General features: G+C 42.6%; 1 protein-coding gene across 1 annotated transcript; it reads right to left on the reverse strand.

The window, feature by feature from the left end:
- Positions 1–1,960: 1,960 nt before the first annotated feature.
- Positions 1,961–3,328, reverse strand: LOC114685596 (actin-like protein 9). Its single transcript, XM_028860234.2, has one exon. It carries the CDS (start codon positions 3,245–3,247, stop codon positions 2,012–2,014), a length of 1,236 nt encoding a protein of 411 aa, XP_028716067.1. The 5' UTR covers positions 3,248–3,328; the 3' UTR covers positions 1,961–2,011.
- Positions 3,329–18,816: the final 15,488 nt, after the last annotated feature.

An 18,816-nucleotide genomic window follows, 5' to 3' on the forward strand; every position in this document is an offset into this window, starting at 1 on the left:
TCTCAGAATCTTTTACTTTATTTATTATATATATATATATATATAATTTTTATTAGAAGATGTTCTTTCCTTTTACATACCAACCCCTGTTCCCCCTTCCTCCTCTCCCCCTGCTTCCCCCATCTACCCCCATCCCATCTGTATCCCCTCCTTATAGAGAGTAATGCTGTTATACCATGTTGGGGCTAGACCTAGCCCCTCCCTGTCTCATCTAGGCTGAGTAAGGCATTGCACCATAGGGACTGGGATCTAAATAGCCAGTTTGTGTACCCGGGTAAGTCCTGGTCCCATTGCCAGGGGACCCACAAACACATCAAGCCACACAACTTTCACCCACATTCACAAGGCCTTGTTCAGTCCCATGCAGGCTCCCCGGCTGTCAGTCCAGAGTCCATGAGCTCCTATTAGCTTGGGTCAGCTATTTCTGTGTTTTTTCCCATCATGATTCTGACCCCCACCCCCACCCCCGGCCCCTTGCTCTTATAATCCTTCTTACCTCTCTTCAACTGAACTACAAGATCTTGGCCAAGTGCTTGGCTATGGGTCTCTGCATCTGCTTCCATCAGTAACTGGATGTAGGTTCCATAATGACAATTAGGGTAGACACCAATCTCAATGCAGGGGAAGGCTAGTTCAAGCACCCTCTCCACCAATGCTAAGTCTTAGTTGGGGACAATCTTGTGAGTTCCTGGGGTTTTCCCTAGCTGCAGATCCGATTTCTCCCCATCCCCTTAATGGTACACTCTGTCAAGATATCTCTTGACAAATATGATATGTACTCACTCATAAGTGAATGTTAGAAGCAAAACAAAAGATAACAGGGCTTCAACCCTAGAGAAGATAGGTAAAGAGGAAGACTCCAAGCGGGACACACATGGATTGCTCCAGGAAGGGGAAAGGGTTAAGATCTCCTGGGCAAACTGAGAGGGGTGAATAGAGGGGAGGGGAGGGGATGAGGGACTGGAGCATGGGGGAGAGACAGGAGGGAGAGCAATGAACGAGCTGACAATCTTAACCTGCTAAAGGAAAACACTGGGGCCTAGAGAGAAGGCTCGGGAGTTGAGATCACTCCTTGCTCTCACTAAAGAACTGGATTCACTTCCCAGCACCCACATGGTGGCTTACAACCATCTGTAAATTCAATCCCATGAGAATTTATGCCCATTTCTGAAATTCATGGGCTTCGGGTATGCATGTAATTCACATAAAATATGCAGGCAACACATTCATAAAGAATAAATATGAAAAAAAATTTAATACAGGCATAGGGGAAGACTGTCAACAGGACTCCAGTTGTTCCAGGAACAAGGCCAACAACTGCCAATTAAGACTTCGTGAACTTAAAAGGCTCCTGAACAGCAAACACACAAACAAAAATCAAAAACCAATTGAGTCAGTAAGGACCCCACAAAATAGAAGAAAATCTTTGCATTCTACACATCTGACATAGCTAATGTCTCAAACGCATAAAGAACTCAGCAAACTAAACAGAAAAATCAGACAATCCAGTTACTAAGTGGGCTAATGAACCAACAGTTCTCAAAATGAAATGCAAATGGTCAATATACATGGGAAATGTGTTCCAGTTCATTAACCTGTGGAAAACTGCATCCTATCCCAGTCAGAATGGCAATTAAGAAAAACTAGTAACAAATGCTAGAATCTGTGAGTGTGTGTCTCACCAGACCTGAGGATGCCTTGGGTGGACAGATGAGGTAATGATCTCCGGATGGTGGGTTGATGAGTTTCGTTGACAAAGTACTTTGTTAAAGGATTGTTATGGAGGAAGAGTTGAGAACTGGGATGTCTCCAGGGTGTGGATAAAGGGAGGTGCTTTAGGTCAGAATGCGTGAGGAATGAAGTTTCAGTAGCCTTGGTCTGCAAGTGAGTTCATATCTGAGGCTCCTGGGTGGGTTTCAGTGAGTGAGATGGGAGAGAATGGAACAGGACAGGACAGAGCTGGCTCTTTAAGGAAGCTTTATTCCCACACCCCTCCCCACCCTGTGCTGAATCAAGAGCACTTGTGGTGCACTATATGGGGACCTTGTTCCTCATACTGCTCACGCTGGATCCAGCGGGATTGGAAGGCACGCAGGGAGGCCAGAATGGACCCCCCAATCCACACCGAGAGGTTCCTGTTGGGCTGGGCCGCCACAACCACGTGGGCATCCGGACTAAGACATTGCAGCAGCTCAGCCTTGAAGCGGCCTTCGAAGCCGGTGAAGAGAGAGGAGCCTCCGCACAGAAGCACATTTTGTTCCATGTCGGTCCTCAGTTCCTGGGGCACCATGCAGAGGCTCTGTTCCACCATGCCGGGGAGGCCCAAAGACGAAGGTCCTGAGGTCTCTGGGGGATGGAATAGTAGTTCAGGACACTGGAAGAGCTCCTTCCCCACTGTGATAGTCTGTCCATCTGGCAGCTTCAGGCACCGCCGGAATTTGTCATCAGGGCGCCTTTGCTCTTTCTGGAAATCTGAGGCCACATAGCAGTAATGGTGCTTGATGCTCTCCATGGTGTCCATGTTTTCCTTCTTCAGCGGCAAGCTAGATCTCAAGATTTTCTCTGCCAAGAAGGTAGTCAAGTAGTGACCAGCCAGGTCTAGGCGCTGTATACCATTGGGCAGGTTGTAGCCTTGGAAGACTGGCACTGTGTAGCTGACCCCATGGCCAGTGTCAACCACAAGCCCATTAACTCGTCCGTTGGCATAGACTGACAGCACGGATTGGGATGCCACATAGATAGCAGGCGAGTGCAGAGACTCGAAGGCTACTTCCACCAGCTTCTCACGGTTGCTGGCAGGGCTGAAGGGCGGATCTGTGAACATCAGAGGATGGTCCTGGGTGACCACTCGGAGGTCATTCTCAAGGATGTGGCGCCAGATGAGTTCAGCTGCTTCCCAGTCCACCACAATACCATTACGAACTGGTTGCAACAGGTTTAACTCTGGGCAAGCGTGGGCTGCCTCACCAATAAACGTTTCCACCTTTGGCTGCCCTATGGAGGTTTGTTTCTTGGGCTGGCAGCCCACAACGTTGGCCACAACGTAAGTGGGCCGAGTCTGTCCTGCGAAGCCCATCTTGCACATACCAGTGCCCATGTCAATGACCACAGCACGCATCTTTGTTGACAGCTTGTTACCAACCATACCACAGGGTTCTTGTAGCAGATTCTTGTTTGCCAGCGTTGAGCGAGGGTTCAGATCAAGTGACTTGTGGAGGTCCCAGTACTTGGGACCATTTACATCCATCTTTACAAGTGAATTTGGTGAGGATGATTGACAAAGTTGGCAACTTTACTCAGGGGTGTGGGAAGAAGAGGCTCAGTCAGGCCCAGGATGAGCAGAATGGGAGAGAGATGCATCATGATATCTATGAGATCACTCTACCTGCTTTGGCTTCACAATGCAAGGGCAGGGTGCGGTCAGAAGAGGTGCACATTGCCCTCAGGGTTCACAGAAGATTAAGACCACAAAACCAAATATGAAGAGGTAGGTCTGGCCTCTGCCCAACTCTTTGATTCCACATTCTCTCCCCCACAATTGATATCTACTATACATTATAGAAAGCCATGTGCCCGCTGATAACAGGAATCAGAAGGCAACAAGCCAACTTCAGTTTCTGATTTGTTCTTTTTCATATGTATGTGTGGACATAGTGTATGTACATTCATGTGTGTACATAGGTTCATTTGTGTATGGGTGTGTTTTTTGGAGGGTGGTCCATGTGTACATATCTCCCTGTGTGGGTGGAATCCCAATGTTTGTATTCTTATTGTTCATTCTTTGACACAGGCTCTGTCTTAGTTACTTTTTATTGCCATGACAATGTGCCCTGATGAAGACATCTATAAGACAAAGCATTTAATTTGGGGTCTCGGGGTTCCACAGGGTTAAAGTCCATGACCATCATGTTATGGACCATGGCAGCAGGGAAGGAAGCATGGCACTGTAGCTGAGACCTTACATCTGGTCCATAGGCACAAGACAGAGAGAGATAACTGGGAATGCTGTGGGCTTTTGAAACCTCAAATCCCACCCTCACTGACACACCTCCAACAGGGCCACATCTCTTAATCCTTCCAAGACAGCTCCCCCTGCTGGGAACCAAACATTCAATTATATGTGTAAGTACTGCAGCCAGTGATGGAGAGGTATCCTGGCAGTCAGGAGCCAAGGAATACCACAAAGTTGCAGTACCTGTAGCAGATTACAGCCCTGTTCCAGGGAAAGGTTTTCCCAATGCAAGTGTAGCAACTCTGCTCCAGCAAGGGAGGGTTTCCGGAGCAAAGCTTTGCTCTGGTCAGGTGAATTATTACAGCTCTGCTCCACTCCAGAGAAAATGTCACACCACACAACAAACCAGACTCAAGAGATTTATTGGGAAAAAAAGAATTCAGGAGGGTGGCTGCCTCTAGGGTGAGAAGCACCAGCAAAGTGAACAGAGCACAGAGCTTACAGAGGGTTTCTTGGGGGAATGGATCTTTCCAGGGCGGACTGAGATTGGTGGATTTTAGTGGCATGATTCTGGAACAAGCTGATGGATTGGTGGGATTTGAAGTCCTGGTCCTGGGGTCAAGTCAGCAGCATCAGGATGTTTTTCCTTGGCTGAGGTTTCAGGATTTTTTTTTTTCTTGTCCCTTTTCACCCTACAGTATGAACCTAGGGGAGGCAGAATTCTCATTCAAAATACTACAGGGTCTCTAAATCAAATCAGAGCTTGCTGAAGCAGGTAATCTTGCAATTCAGTTTTCTCTGGGATCCTCTATCTCTGATTTCCCAGGCTAAATTACAGGCAGACTGCTGTGCCTACATGGATTGCTGGATCCTTACTCCAGATCTCCTTGAGCTTCTCAACCACGGAGCCATCTCTTTTGCCCTGGCTTTCTGATTTTTGAAAGCAATGAGTAACCAGCATGGAAGGAAGGGAGAGGGAAATGGGAATGAGTATGTTCAACTGTCTTAAATTCCTTGTCTTTTTTGTTACTACACTTGGCTCAATCATTCTCATGACTTCCTTTAAAAAAATACATGTATGAGTGTTTTGTCTGTATGTATATTTGTTCAACACATGCATGCCTGGTGCACCTAGAAGCCTGAAGAGGGCATTGGACCCATGGAACTGGCTGGAGTTACAGGATGATATGAGCCACTATGAGGGTGATTGGAATTGAACCCAAGTCCTTTAGCAGAACAATAAGTGCTCTTAACTACCAAGATATCTCTCCCAATCCCCATATTTGCCTCTTCAAATTTCAGCTCAATGTCTGCTTCTTGGAAGCTTTCCCACATTTCCACTCTGTACTCCCATAATATGGGGATTATAGAGGGGAGGGTTGTCTGCTTTCTCTTGATTACACTGAGCCTCTTAGAATACATAGGCTGCTCCTTCAATTGTAAATGCTAGTGGCAGGCAGAGCACATTTGGGAACAAAGAGTTCAATAATTGTTAGCAGGATTAGTGAGATAGCTGGGTCATAAAGCACTTACCTAGTATGTATGGGGCTCTGGGTTTGACCCCCAGCACTTTAGAACAAACTATTAGTAACATCAAAAACCCATGTAGCAGACAACAGATATGTTAGGCTAGTCCTAGGCTTCATAGAGCTGATCTCAGGTGTCATCTGTTAAAGCCAGGTAAATAAAATATACTTACTTTTTCTCTTTGTAGATGTGATGTGGGGGCTGATAACATCACCACAGAGGGTTCCACTGGACTTTTTTTTTAAGATTTATTTTTATTTCATGGGTATAGTTGTTTTATCTGCATGTAGGTATGTGGTCTGTATGTATGCAGTGTTCACAGAAGCCAGAAGAGAGCAACAGATCCCTTGGATTGGAGTTAAGGTGATTATGAGTTAACATAGGGATGCTGGGAATATAACCTGCCTGCTTTGAAAGAACAGCCAATATTTTAACCACTGAGCCATCTCTTCTGCTCCCAGGCATTTCTCTTCTGAGATAGGGTCTAAATAAGTAGCCTTAAATGGCCTGAGATTTGCTTTGTAGACATGGCTGGTCTGGTCTCCAGGAGATCCACCTGTTTCTGTCTCCAGAGTGCTGGGGTAAAGACATGCACCACCACTCCTGGCACATTGGATGTTCTTAAATGTACAAAAAAGTATGGGAAATGTAAACAAAATATACTCCTCTCCCTCCCCCTATCTCTTTCTCTCTCTCTCTCTCTCTCCTCTCTCTTCTCTCTCTCTCTCTCTCTCTCTCTCTCTCTCTCTCTCTCTCTCTCTCTCTGTCAGAGAATTAAATAAGAAAGAATTCCATTTTTAAAAAAATGGAATTTTTGGAGTGAGGTAACCAGACTCAGAAAGATAAGCATGGTATGTACTCACTCATAGGAGGATACTAGATGTAAAACAAAGGATGACTAGACTCCTACTCACAACTCCAGGGAGGCTACCTAGAAAACAGGACCCTAAGAAAGACACAGGGATCACCCAATGACAGAGAAATGGATGAGATCTACATGAACAAACTGGACATAGCGGGGGGTGATGAAGGGCAAGGGAAAGAGAGCTTAGGGGAGCAGGAGATCCCAGCTGGATCAAGAACAGAGAGAGAGAACAAGGAGAAAGAGACCATGATAAATAAAGACCCCATGGGAATAGGAAAAAGCAAAGTGCTAGAGAGGTCCCCAGAAATCCATAAAGATATCTACACAATAGACTGCTGGCAATGGTCGAGAGAAAGCCTGAACTGACCTACTCTGGTGATAGGATGGCCAGACACCCTAACTGTCATGCTAGAAATCTCATCCAATGATTGAAGGAAGCAGATGCAGAGATCCATGGCCAGGCCCCAGGTGGAGCTCCAGGAGTCCAATGGATGAGAAAGAGAAGGGACTGTATGAGCAAAAATTATTGAGACCAAGATTGGTAAAAGCACAGCGACAAATAGCCAAACTAGTGGAAACATATGAACTATGAACCAATGGCTGACGGGCCCCCAACTGGATCAGGCCCTCTGGATAAGTGAGACAGTTGATCAACTTGAACTGTTTGGGAGGCACCCAGGCAGTGGGACTGGGACCTGTCCTCAGTGCATGAGGTGGCTGTTTGGAACCTGGGGCTTATACAGGGACACTTTGCTCAGCCTGGGAGGAGGAGACTGAACCTGCCTGGACTGAATCTACCAGGTTGAGCTGAATCCCCAGGGGAGTCCTTGCTGTGGAGGAGAGAGGAATGGGGGGGTGGGCTGGGGGGAAGGGGTGGGAGAGAGGGGAGGAGGGAGGACAGGGGAATCCATGGCTGATACTTAATATTAAATCAAATTATAAAAAAAATCAAAAAACAAAAAAAAGTAAAGAAGCCCCTTGGTATAAATTGAAGTTTCTCCAAGGTCAATTATTCTTGAGGTCAGCTATGAAAAAAAAAGGTTCATTTGGTGCTCAAAACTTTATTCTCCTTGTAATTGCATTGTTTTAACCCCGCCATTATCATAAGCATGTGAGGTGAGCTCTGCCCATTCAAACACTAGCCTCTGCTTTATGGAAAAAGTCCTAGTGTGACCCCTGCTGGGTCTGTTTGCATGCTGAGCTTGGCACAGCTATGCTCACTTACACAGAAGTAAAAATTTTGCCTTGTCATTTTCTTGAGATGCTCAGACCCATTTCTTTCCTTTTTTTCCTAAAAATATTTTTTATTTTAAAAAATATTCATTTTACATATCAGCCTCAGATCCCCCTCCCATTCCTCCTCCAACTCCCCACTCCATCCTTCCCCTTCTCTGCATCTCCTCCTTGTAAAGGGTAAGGCCTCCCGTGGGGAGTGAGCAAAGCCTAAGCCTGGTACATTCAGTTGAGGTGAGGCAGGATCAAATCAAGCCACTCCCCAATGCATCAAGGGAGAGCAAGGCGTCCAACCACAGGTAATGGGCTCCAGAAAGCCAGCTCATGCACCAGGGACAGATCCTGATCCCACTGCCAGGGGCCCCTCAAGCAAAACAAGCTACACAACTGTCTCCTGTCTGCAGAGGGCCTAGTCTGGTCCCATGTAGGTTCCACAGGTGTCCGTCTAAGTTCCTATGAGCTTGGTTTAGTTGTCTCTGTAGATTTCTCCATCATGATCGTGACTCCCCTTGCTTGTATAATCCCTCTTTCCTTTCTTCGAGTGGACTCCTGGAGCTCTGCCTGGTGCTCTGTTGTGGTTGTGTGAAGGTCTAAACTTGACTTTACAGGCTCCATCCTAGGGAAAAGGCCACCATCTCAGACCACCTGCTGTACTCAGTTCCAGGAAGAATCTCAGGAATGTACCATGGCAACTTGAAAAGCTACAGGGAAGTAAAGTTTAACAAGATCCAGATACTCCTGCAGACATCCTGTCTGCCATTTGTGGCCCTTAGAGATATCTAGATAATCCTGCTGAGCAATCCAGATAATTCTGTGCAGTGGGTTTTGGTTCCCTGCCAAAAGTCTAACCCAGTGGTTTCAAATGTGGTTTTGTGCCCAGTCTAGACCAATAGTTTCAGAAAATCACCTTGCCCCATATCCCTTCTACCCAATCCCAAATTGCCAATTCCCAGCTTGTGGTTTTTCCCTATAAAAACTCTCTACACCTGGGCTCATGGCCACTGCCACATTTCTTTCCATCTCCTGTGTGGTGGCCCAGGTTGAACCTGAATAAAAGGACACTTATGTGCTTGCATTGGAAACCAGCTCCTTGGTGGTCTCCTGGGGGTTTCTCAAAATGGGTACAACAGTTGTGGATCTCTATATCTGCTTCCATCAGTTATTGGATGAAGGATCAATGATGACAGTTAGGGTATTCACCAATCTGATTACTGGAGTAGGTCAGCTCAGGCACCCTCTCCACTATTGATAGTAGTCTAATCTGAGGTTATCCTTGCGGATTCCTGGGAATTTCTCTAGCACCAGGTTTCTCCCTATTTCCATAATGTCTCCCTCTATCAAGATATCTCTTTCATTGTTCTTCTGCTCGTTCCCTCCTCCAGCTCAACCATCCTGTTCCCTCATGTTCTCATCCCTCATCCTCTCCCCTCTATTGCACCATGCATCCCCAGTTAACTCATGGATATCCCATCTGCTTTCCCTTGCCAAAGGCAGTCTATGAGTCCCTTTTAGGGTCCTCTTTGTTTCCTAGCTTCTCTGGAGCTGTGGGCTGTAGTATTCAGACCCAATTCTAACATTAAGATCGATTAATTTCTTTAGTTATGTTTTAATATCTTCCTTTGCCTGAGTGTAGTGTTTATGGGGTATGTGTATTGATTGATTAACTTTGGCTATATGTTGGTTAATTTATACTTTGGAAATGTTCATACGCTATAAGTTTTGTTGGTTCACATTCACAATAATCATAGATGTAATGAATAAGGGCATCCTACATTGTTTCAAACATGATTTTCTGTTGCATTTTGTAAGTTCTGTAAAAAAAAAAGACATAACATGAGAAAGTGAAGCCATTTGTATCGCCATTTAAAATTTCACCCGTAGCCTTGGTTGTGCACACCTGGGATCCTAGCACTAAGGCACCACTGAGACCTTTACCAAGGCTGAGAGCTCTTGCATTGCAGATCACTCTTCTTTCTCCTTTCCATTTTCATGTCTCATGAGTTCTATGACACACTCTCTTCTCCCCTACCTCTAAATCTCTCTCTCTCTCCTCTTCCTAGACCTCCTTCTTACTTTCATATCTCTCCTTTTCCCTCTCTCTCTCCCTCCTCTCTCTCTCTCTCTCTCTCTCTCTCTCTCTCTCTCTCTCTCTCTCACACACACACACACACACACACACACCAGTTCTACATATGTGCAAAAAGCAGACAACATTCTCTTTGGACTGGGTTTATTTCACTTGACACTGTGATTTCCAGTTCAGCCCATGTTCCTGCAACAGTAATGACTTTATTCTGATGCATAAATTCATAAAATTCGTTAGGTTTTTGCATTAATTCTTTTCTTTCGTTTTTTTCTCAAAATTTTATTGTTCCACAGCTACTCACCTGACAGGATTGTTGTCTAGAATGTATGAGGAACTTAAAAACAAACAAACAAAACCTAAACATGAAGAAAGTAAGCAGCTCCATGACAAGTGGGCCATGGAACTAAACAGAAACTTTTCAGAAGAAGAAACACTTGTGGTCACCGTCATTAAGTATCATTTTATTCATTGTATAATGTTGATTTTCACACAGACATGTTGTTTCAACTATCTTATGTACTTTGACCACATCTCCCATATCCAATAAATGGCTTTATGTATCAATGGAGAATCCTATAACACATAAATCAAAGAAACCCTGTAATATTTGTCTATCTGCATATGAGCTATTTTTCTTAACATAATAATAATGCTCCTCAATTAATTTCCTTTGGTACTCTCTTCTGAGTCATTTCGGGATTGGTCTGTTTGGGGGAGGGTGAATCGTTGTTATACTGTTTGTAGTATGATGCATATAGAACCTGTTGTGACAATGTCAAAGCCATTTCATTTGGGACATTTGCTGTGTGCCAGACAGTGGGGGCTCTTTTAAAAATCTCTCAGGTTCTATGGAACCATTGATGGTGTAGGAGATTTCTCCTCTCATTTACGTCACCCTGGATATATTAATTTAGTCCTAGCCAGGAAGAGATTTGGCTAGCTAATCTCTAACAAGCTAAATGCTGTTTTTTAGACAGAATTGGAGGAAAAGCAACCTATGCCTTTGGAGCTTCTAAAGACACTAAGTAAGAAATCTGAGGTCAGGGCTGGCAAGACGGCTCAATGTGTAAAGGCAGCTGCTACTAAACCTGACAACTTGAGTTCAATCCCCTAAATCCACATGATGGAAGGAGAGAACTGATTCCTAAAATTTGTTCTCTGATCTCCACCCATTTGCCATGTGCCTACAAATATACATAAACATACACCAATAAAGTAAATCTAAAGTATATGTATGTGTGTGTATATATTTGTGTGTGTGTATATATATACACACATACATATATACACAACATATATACACACATACATATATACACAATACACACACATTATATATATATATATATATATATATATATATATATATATATATTGAGTTCAAGGTCAGTCTAGTCTACAGAGCAAGTTCCAAAACAGCCAGAGCGAGTTCCAGAACAGCCAGGGATGCACAAAGAAACCCTGTCTCCAAAAAAAAGAAAAAAGAAAAAAAAAAGAAAGTATATGTGTGTGTGTAAAGTACATATATATATATATATAGTGTATATATAGGACATATATACTATATATAAAGTATATATAGGACACATATACTTTTTATTTCATATAATTGTAATATATATATATATATATATATATATATATATATATATATATATATATAAACACTCATTCTTATTTAAAAGTATAACAAATCTCTGGCCAATTATTTTTACATTTGTTTTAAAAATTCATTATGTACTGAAGATTATGACTAGCATGCCTCTAAAAGATACGTGTGAGTGCATGTGTGGATGAACTTTGAGTGATTGGGACTGTATTAAGGGCCATTGCTTTTGCATCTTGCTAGTCTTTTCCTTGTAGCCAGAGTTAACTAATAGAAATGTTAATTCTGAACTTTTTGCCTGTGGAATGCTTGAGCCTGCTGCTTTCAAATGTTAATTCCTGAAACTGAGGCAGAGCAAGAAAAATTTTTGCCAAAATTTACAAAACTAAAATTTTAAGATTTTTAACTTCCAAAATGGCTTATGTTACTAAAAATGCCTCTTAAAAACATACATTAATTTTTGTTATATTATTGTGATGGTTTCATTATAAATATATAATTCTTATGAAGAATGTGATATATAGAGTGATATATTTATATATTTGTCAGATCTTTATGTTAAAGATCAATTTTTAAATAAACATTACAGGGAATAATGTCCCTGCCAGTAGTGACTTTTTTAGTTTACTCTGTAAGTGATAAAGGGGCCGGTATCAGGAATGGAGAGATGGCCCAGCACTTAAGAACACTTGCTGTTCTTCCAGAGGATTCAGATTGTTGGTATTGGAGTCACACGGAATTATCAAAGAAAGAAGGTCACTCCAGGAACAGCCATGCAGAAGCATTATTTCATATTGTTATACAAAAGTTATTTTTAGAATAAAACAAATTCCCCACACCAAACCCAGCTCTAATCTACATGTTTCTTGAAGGAACACCTTACCCTTGCAGTTCTGGTCCTTATTGTGCATTGTTTGTAGCACTCAGCAATATAAGAAGTTCAGATTTGCCAGGACAGTCTTGTAGCTAAAGTCATGCAAGAGCTGTAAAGCTCCTTCAGAAAAACAACTCTATAAATCACAGAAAACAATCACTCTCTTCTACTACGATTTCTTCAAGGTCTAAGTACTTCCAAAAAATAACCACTTCATTCCGATGTTTACCCTAGATACAGTTACTCTACTAGATGTCCCACTACATAGGTTTGGTCTCAGCACCGACATGGTGGCTCACAACTGTCTGTAACTCCAGTTACAGGGGATTCAGTGCTCTGCTCGCTGAGGCACTGTGAGCATGTGATGAATTCACACATATGCAGCCCAAACACTCATACACATCAAATAAAAATATATTGAAACCTCTTTACTGCCTTAAGAAAAAGAGATAACCTGGTATTTTTCATTTAAAAGATGAGTCAATTATTAAGACATACTTTTATTAAATGATTTTAAAAAATCTCTAAACTGTTTTCTGCTGGTCAAACTTCACATTTTAGGATAAGCTCTTTTGCATAGACCCTTTTTCATAATTACTAGGCCTTGATCTAATTAAAATATACATAGCCTGTAAATTAAACAATGGGCTAATTTTGTTAATTGTGATTTAAATTGTTCTCAGAGACTCTATTTCTGGCAGTAATATCTTCTCCATTTCTTTTTAAACAATTATTTCTTTTACTTTTTGAGATTATACTATAACTAAATCATTTCTCGCTTCCCCTTCCTCCCTCCAAACCTTCCGATATTCCATCTTCATGAGCTCTTTAAAATTCATGACCTCTCTTTTCATTAAATGTTGTTACATAAGTATATGCATATGCATGCAAATTAAATGCATTAGTGATTAACTCCAAGTCACCAATAATGCATCCTTATAAAGGAAAGAAATAAAAGCATTTCCCCTTGGAGTCATTTAACCAAGAAAGACTCCAGATTTTACTCTCTACTTCACACTTGCCATGTCTTTTCTACTTTGTCTGTTGCATGAGTCTCAATCTGTGCCTGCCTGAAGGCTGTCATATGAATGTGTATGTGTATCTGTCTGCATTCTCTGTCTGTCTGTCTGTCCCTAGAAGGACACTAGGAGCACGAAGTAGAGACTCACTCTTAAGAGCTCTGAACTCACTCTTAGTTAAATGATTCCAAGGGGAAATGCCTTCATTTTTTTTCTCCTTGACTCAATATGCATGCATTATTGATAACACAGTTAATCACTAATGTGTTTACCTCATGCACATATGCAGAATCTATTAGCTGATGCTATCATTAATTTTGTTTGTTTTTGCATACTCAGGAAAACAATAAACTTATGACAACGTGAACCAAATAGCACTACCTTTAGGAAGGTGACCATGTGCTCAGAACCCATACTTTAAGGATGGATTAGTTTTGGGTTTGTATTTCCATGCTTTCACCTCCCTGCAGAGCTGGGATGCTTTTTTTTTTTTTTTTTTTTTTGCTTTTTTTTCCTTTTTTTTAATTTTAAAATACTATTCAGTTCTACATAATAGCCACAGATTCCCTTGTTCTCTCCCTTCCTGCCCCCTCCCCTTCCCCCCAGCCCACCCCCATTCCCACCTCCTCCAGATCAAGGTCTCCCCCAAGGACTGCTTTTTTTTTACCTGTCGTGATCATGACAGGAGAGCTTGAACCTCAGAACACAGCAGAGAAACATGGTCCTCCTTATAATTATGACAAATATAATCTCTGAAGGGACTTGAGAAATTCTGGAGTCTCTTTTCTTCAGCTTGTGTAGATGGGCATAGGTGTACACAGAGAACTGTAATCAGCAATCAGGAGACAATCTATGAAGAAATGACCATACAATGTAGGATACATGGTAGTTCTATTTCTAGTTTTTTGAGAGAGGTGTAGACTGTTTTCCAAAGTGTCTTCTCTAGTTTACACTTCCACAAGCAGTGTACAACAGTGTCCCTTTCCTCACATTCATGTCAGAATTTATTATTTATCCTGGTGATGGTATTTTGACTGTAGTTCTATTTCTAGTTTTTTGAGAGAGGTGTAGACTGTTTTCCAAAGTGTCTTCTCTAGTTTACACTTCCACAAGCAGTGTACAACAGTGTCCCTTTCCTCACATTCATGTCAGAATTTATTATTTATCCTGGTGATGGTATTTTGACTGCGGTGAAATGGAATCTTAAAGGAAATTTAGTCTGCATCTCCCTGATAGCTGTGTGTATAGGACTCTTTGTCAACCCAACTTGAGAAGTACCCAAGCTAACTGCACGGCCTAATCAGTAGACATGAGAGTCCAAGCATATCTAATGCCTACTGACTTTAAAGACCTCTAGGCAACTATATTGGAAAGTATAAAAGAAAGGTTGAATATCCTGATGCATACCACATACCAAAATTATACAAACGTGAAATAAATAAACTGATAATTAAGCAGCATCAACAGTGAAGCAATAATAAATGCCCCCTATTCAAAAAAAGTGGGGGGGTGGAGAAGGAGACTGAGTCCTCACAGAATTATGTCAGAATTTCATAGACTAACTGATATTGAAGCTACTTAAAAGATTTCTTGATGTAAAAATGAAGAAAGGATTCTGGAAACTTAATGAAGCTAATGTTTGCTGATACCAAACCAGATAAAGACACAAAAATAAAATTACAGATGTCATTTTTATTTTATTATTTTTTCCCTTTCACGTGATATGCCTTGCTTAGTGTGCTCTCATCCCTGACTCCCTACAGTCCTTGACCATTATTCTAATACTTTTTTCTCTCTCTGTTCCTCCCCCGCCCCCGTGTGTATGTGTGCTTCCTTACCTCTCTTTTTCTAGTTCGTTTCTATTCATTTTGTTTTTGAACCACCAAGATTAACCAGAGCCATCTGTGAGGATGTAGGTTTGGAGCCTGCTGTGCTCACCAGCAGAAGAGACACTGGTGGGCCCTGTGAGCCTCTCCCCTTCCTGGACTGCTTGTGGCCAGGGCTGGCCTTGACTGAGCCCAGTGTAGGCAAGTACAGTGGCTCTGAGTTACTGATTACAACAGCTGTGTGGAGTCTGGAGAATGGCATGTCTTGCCCCCCATTCCCCTTCTTCCCCTTCTTATTTCCTTCCTACCTCCTTTTCCTCAATATTCCCAGAGCCAGAGATGACATGGTATAACTGACTTGTTTAAGGCTGTGCCATATACATTGTTTATTTTCTGTGTCTGAGACAGGCAGGAGTCTCCACATTCACCACTGTAATCTTTTTTTTAAAAGATGTTTTCTTTTAAAGAAGTTTTATTATTTTATTTTCCATTACTTCCTAACAAAAATGAAAATAGCTGAAGAGAATAGAGTGACAGCTTTGTCACCAAATGACCTCTTCAAGCCAGGCTGGTGACAAACTCACCTCTGGGGTTTGATGGCTGCAGAACTCTAGCTGGCACAAGTCCTCACTTCAACCAGTCTTCTCCTCCTCCCCCCAGCACCCTCACTCTTCTTACACTTGAATAAATGCTTCAAAGAAGAGTGATTGAAACACACACACACACACACACACACACACACACACACACACACCACATGCACATGTGCACAGTGTGGTCAGCCATAAAAAATAGCAGTGTCTATTGTTGGACTCCAAAGTTTAGGGTCTCAAGTGGGCACCCCAAGAACCCAGACTCCAGTGCAGTTGATGCAATAGCAAGAGGTTTTTATTTAAGCTTCTATATAGACCGGCAAACCCTGCTCCTAAGAGCAAGAGCCGCATCTTACTGCAGCCACATGGGGGTTTTTAAAGGAAAAACCCACAAAAGCCATAAGATTACAATTCCCATACAATTTCGTTTCACAAGATCATGGTCTAGGTACAGAGTGATCACAGAGGGGGTACAGTTACATCAACAGGTACATTTTTCCTGAAACCTCAAGGGGGGATATCAGGGCGGGAGTGGAGTTTACAGAAAAGTCACAGTGGTCCTTCCTGGAACACCTGCAACTATCCCAGTCACAGTTGAGCACATCTCTTAACAGAAATCTTTTTACATTGTTATATGGTTGCAGGGGAGATTAAACAATGGCTAAGTCAGCTTCCTCTTGGAACTAGATTTTTAAGTTTCTCATTTCCTGGTGCTTGAAGTTTCTCTTTTCCCGAGGCTTGGGGGTGTAAGCCTGAAGGGCTAGGGTCTTTCACTATTTTGTCCCAATAAACTGCCCACACCATTGATCCCTTTCTGGGTAGATTCGGTAAGTCAGAGATTCTGCTGCTCTCTGTTGTTAATTGGAATTAAAATGGATGGTTTCTTCTCTCTGCCACAGTTAAAGCTTAAAGCAGTGTTTCCTCCTACTGTCCTTTCCCAAGAATTCTAAAAGATGTTTTCCACGTTTTATCTAAAAGCACCTTTAAAAGGATTTCTAGAGAACAGAGTTCCTTGAGAGTTAGAAAAATAGCAATGCCATTATCTGATGGTGATATCAAGACTTTGCAGGATTAATTTAGTCCTACGCTGGCAATGGGCTGACTGAATGAAGAAAAGAAATAAAAAGGAAAAGGGCATGGTTGATCTTAGGTATGGTGGAGGAGAAAGTTTATTATAGATAAAAGGGAGAGTGCAGGTAGATGCATGGACAGGGACATCTGGAGGAGTTCAGAGTGGACATGACCTGACTGAGCTGGGCCTTGCAGGAGAGGGGGAGGGGGAGAAATAGGAAGAGAAAGGAACCAGGTGCAGTAGCCAGGAGGCCAAAGGTACAAAAGAGGTGGGTAACCAAAATGTCTGGATTATATAGGAAAGAACCTGTGGGGTAAGGGTATCCCAGGCCCTGGGCTGGAAAGGTAAGGGTAGAGGTTGGGGTATGCCAGCCATACCTGTATCAGGTAGGAACTGAGGGATGCTGGGAGAACCTGAAGACCAGGTCCACTTTGATGTTAAATAGGCACCTCAGTCATTTGTCCCAGATTTGAAACTGACCTCTGACTTCCTGAGATATCTATTTCCTCTTAAAATCCCGAGTTCCTGAAACATCTTCAGGATATTGTGAATAGTGGATTTCCAGATGTTTGACTGGCAGTAGTGGAGTTCTGTGAGGGAAGGATAAAGATGACTTTTTAGTGTCACTTCATTTGCATAGTGATGGTAATGATTATCCAGCTTCTCAGTAAAGCTCTCCAGAGTGAGTTACCGTGTCTAAAATTTAGACTGTTTCTTATAAGAGTAGATCATACAGCTGTAAGTCACTTTTACCTTTAACTAGTGCTACTTGCGTGGAGCATTTTGTTTTGCTTTATCATTTTCTCTGGCCAAGCCATCCAGCTCCTCTACTTTGTCTTCAAGCCTGATAGTCTCCTTCCTACTGGATCTCTTTGTGTTATTATTAGATTTGTTGCATTTTTCATTTTTTGTTCCATTTCAGTTTGGGTTTTTTTTTTTCAGTGTTCTAACATTTCTTGAATTCAATTTTTATATTCTACATTGTCCTCATTTCATAATGTAATTTGCCAGTGTTTTCTCACCCATCAATCATTTAGCTCCCATTCCTTTTGAGTTCATTCACATGCTTTGGCCTCCTTGAGCATTACTCTGGTTTTGAGTTCTGTATAACGGATATCATTCAAATTGCTTTCCTTAGGGGACACAGCTACAGCTTGTGATTTGAGTCTGGAATTTTGTCTTAGTTTTTAAAGGGACTCTAGCAAGCCCTAGCGCTGCAAACATGGCTCAGGCAGACCTTGCCCTTCTCCGATTCCCTCTTAATTGCTAAAAAACATTATTAAAGCTAGCCACCAAAGTCTATTCCCGTATTTGGCCACTTCCTCCTCCAGACCTTGACTACCACGCTCTAGCTATCAAGTATTTAACCCCAGCAATCAAAAGCCCCCTTTGACTAACCTAATTAACGTGCCCAATCAAAATATACCACTGCATCCCAGTCCATTCTAACATACATGCCCCCCTTTTTTTCCTTTTAAAATCCACACATGCGATGTCATTTGCTGATGTTTTTCTGCCTGAGTCAGAGACCAGCCACTTTAATGTTCTCCACAGCTTAATAAAAAGATCTCTGTGAAAATAGGTGTTAGAATGTGGTTTGTGCCTAATCCTGGGTCAGGGAGGGAGCACCCTGCTGTGGGCAGATCCCTTCAGTTTTAACATTGTGTTTTGGGAATGGAACAAAAACAAATCAAAATTTAGGGTGTTTGTTGTCTTTCGCAGTGCAATTTTAGCACAGAAAGCTGATATTTCAAGATGAGAACTTAGGCAGGATAATTTGTATCTGATGGGGTCAGAGCACAGGGTCAGAGCCCGGGGTGCAGCGTCCTCCAAGATGCAGTTCTGGTCCAGGCTGGCAGCGAGCATGTGGGGAGGCTGTGCAGAGCGGGTGCAGGGCAGCCTGACAGCTGGAGCTGTGTGGAAGGCAGCCTGAGACCGAGTGGGCGGGGCGAGGCTTGGGGCGGGGGAGGAGGGGGGGGACTCACCCACGCAGAGGGATGATGAAGAAGAGAAAAAAGCTGAGTGTACTGGGAAAACTAATTAAGAAAGGGAAAGCGTCTGACCCGAGCGGGTTTAGAAGAGCCACACGTGACCAGATCCGGGTAGTAGTGGGCGGGGCCAGGGATGAGCTCTAAGGAGCTAGGCAAGAGTGACAGGAAAATC

The sequence above is a fragment of the Peromyscus leucopus genome, chromosome 1, assembly GCF_004664715.2.
Source record: "Peromyscus leucopus breed LL Stock chromosome 1, UCI_PerLeu_2.1, whole genome shotgun sequence".
Classification (NCBI taxonomy): Eukaryota; Metazoa; Chordata; class Mammalia; order Rodentia; family Cricetidae; genus Peromyscus; species Peromyscus leucopus.

Excerpts from the sequence above, each read along its gene's own strand:
- LOC114685596 (XM_028860234.2), bottom strand. The coding sequence starts at position 3,247 with ATGGATGTAAATGGTCCCAAGTACTGGGACCTCCACAAGTCACTTGAT.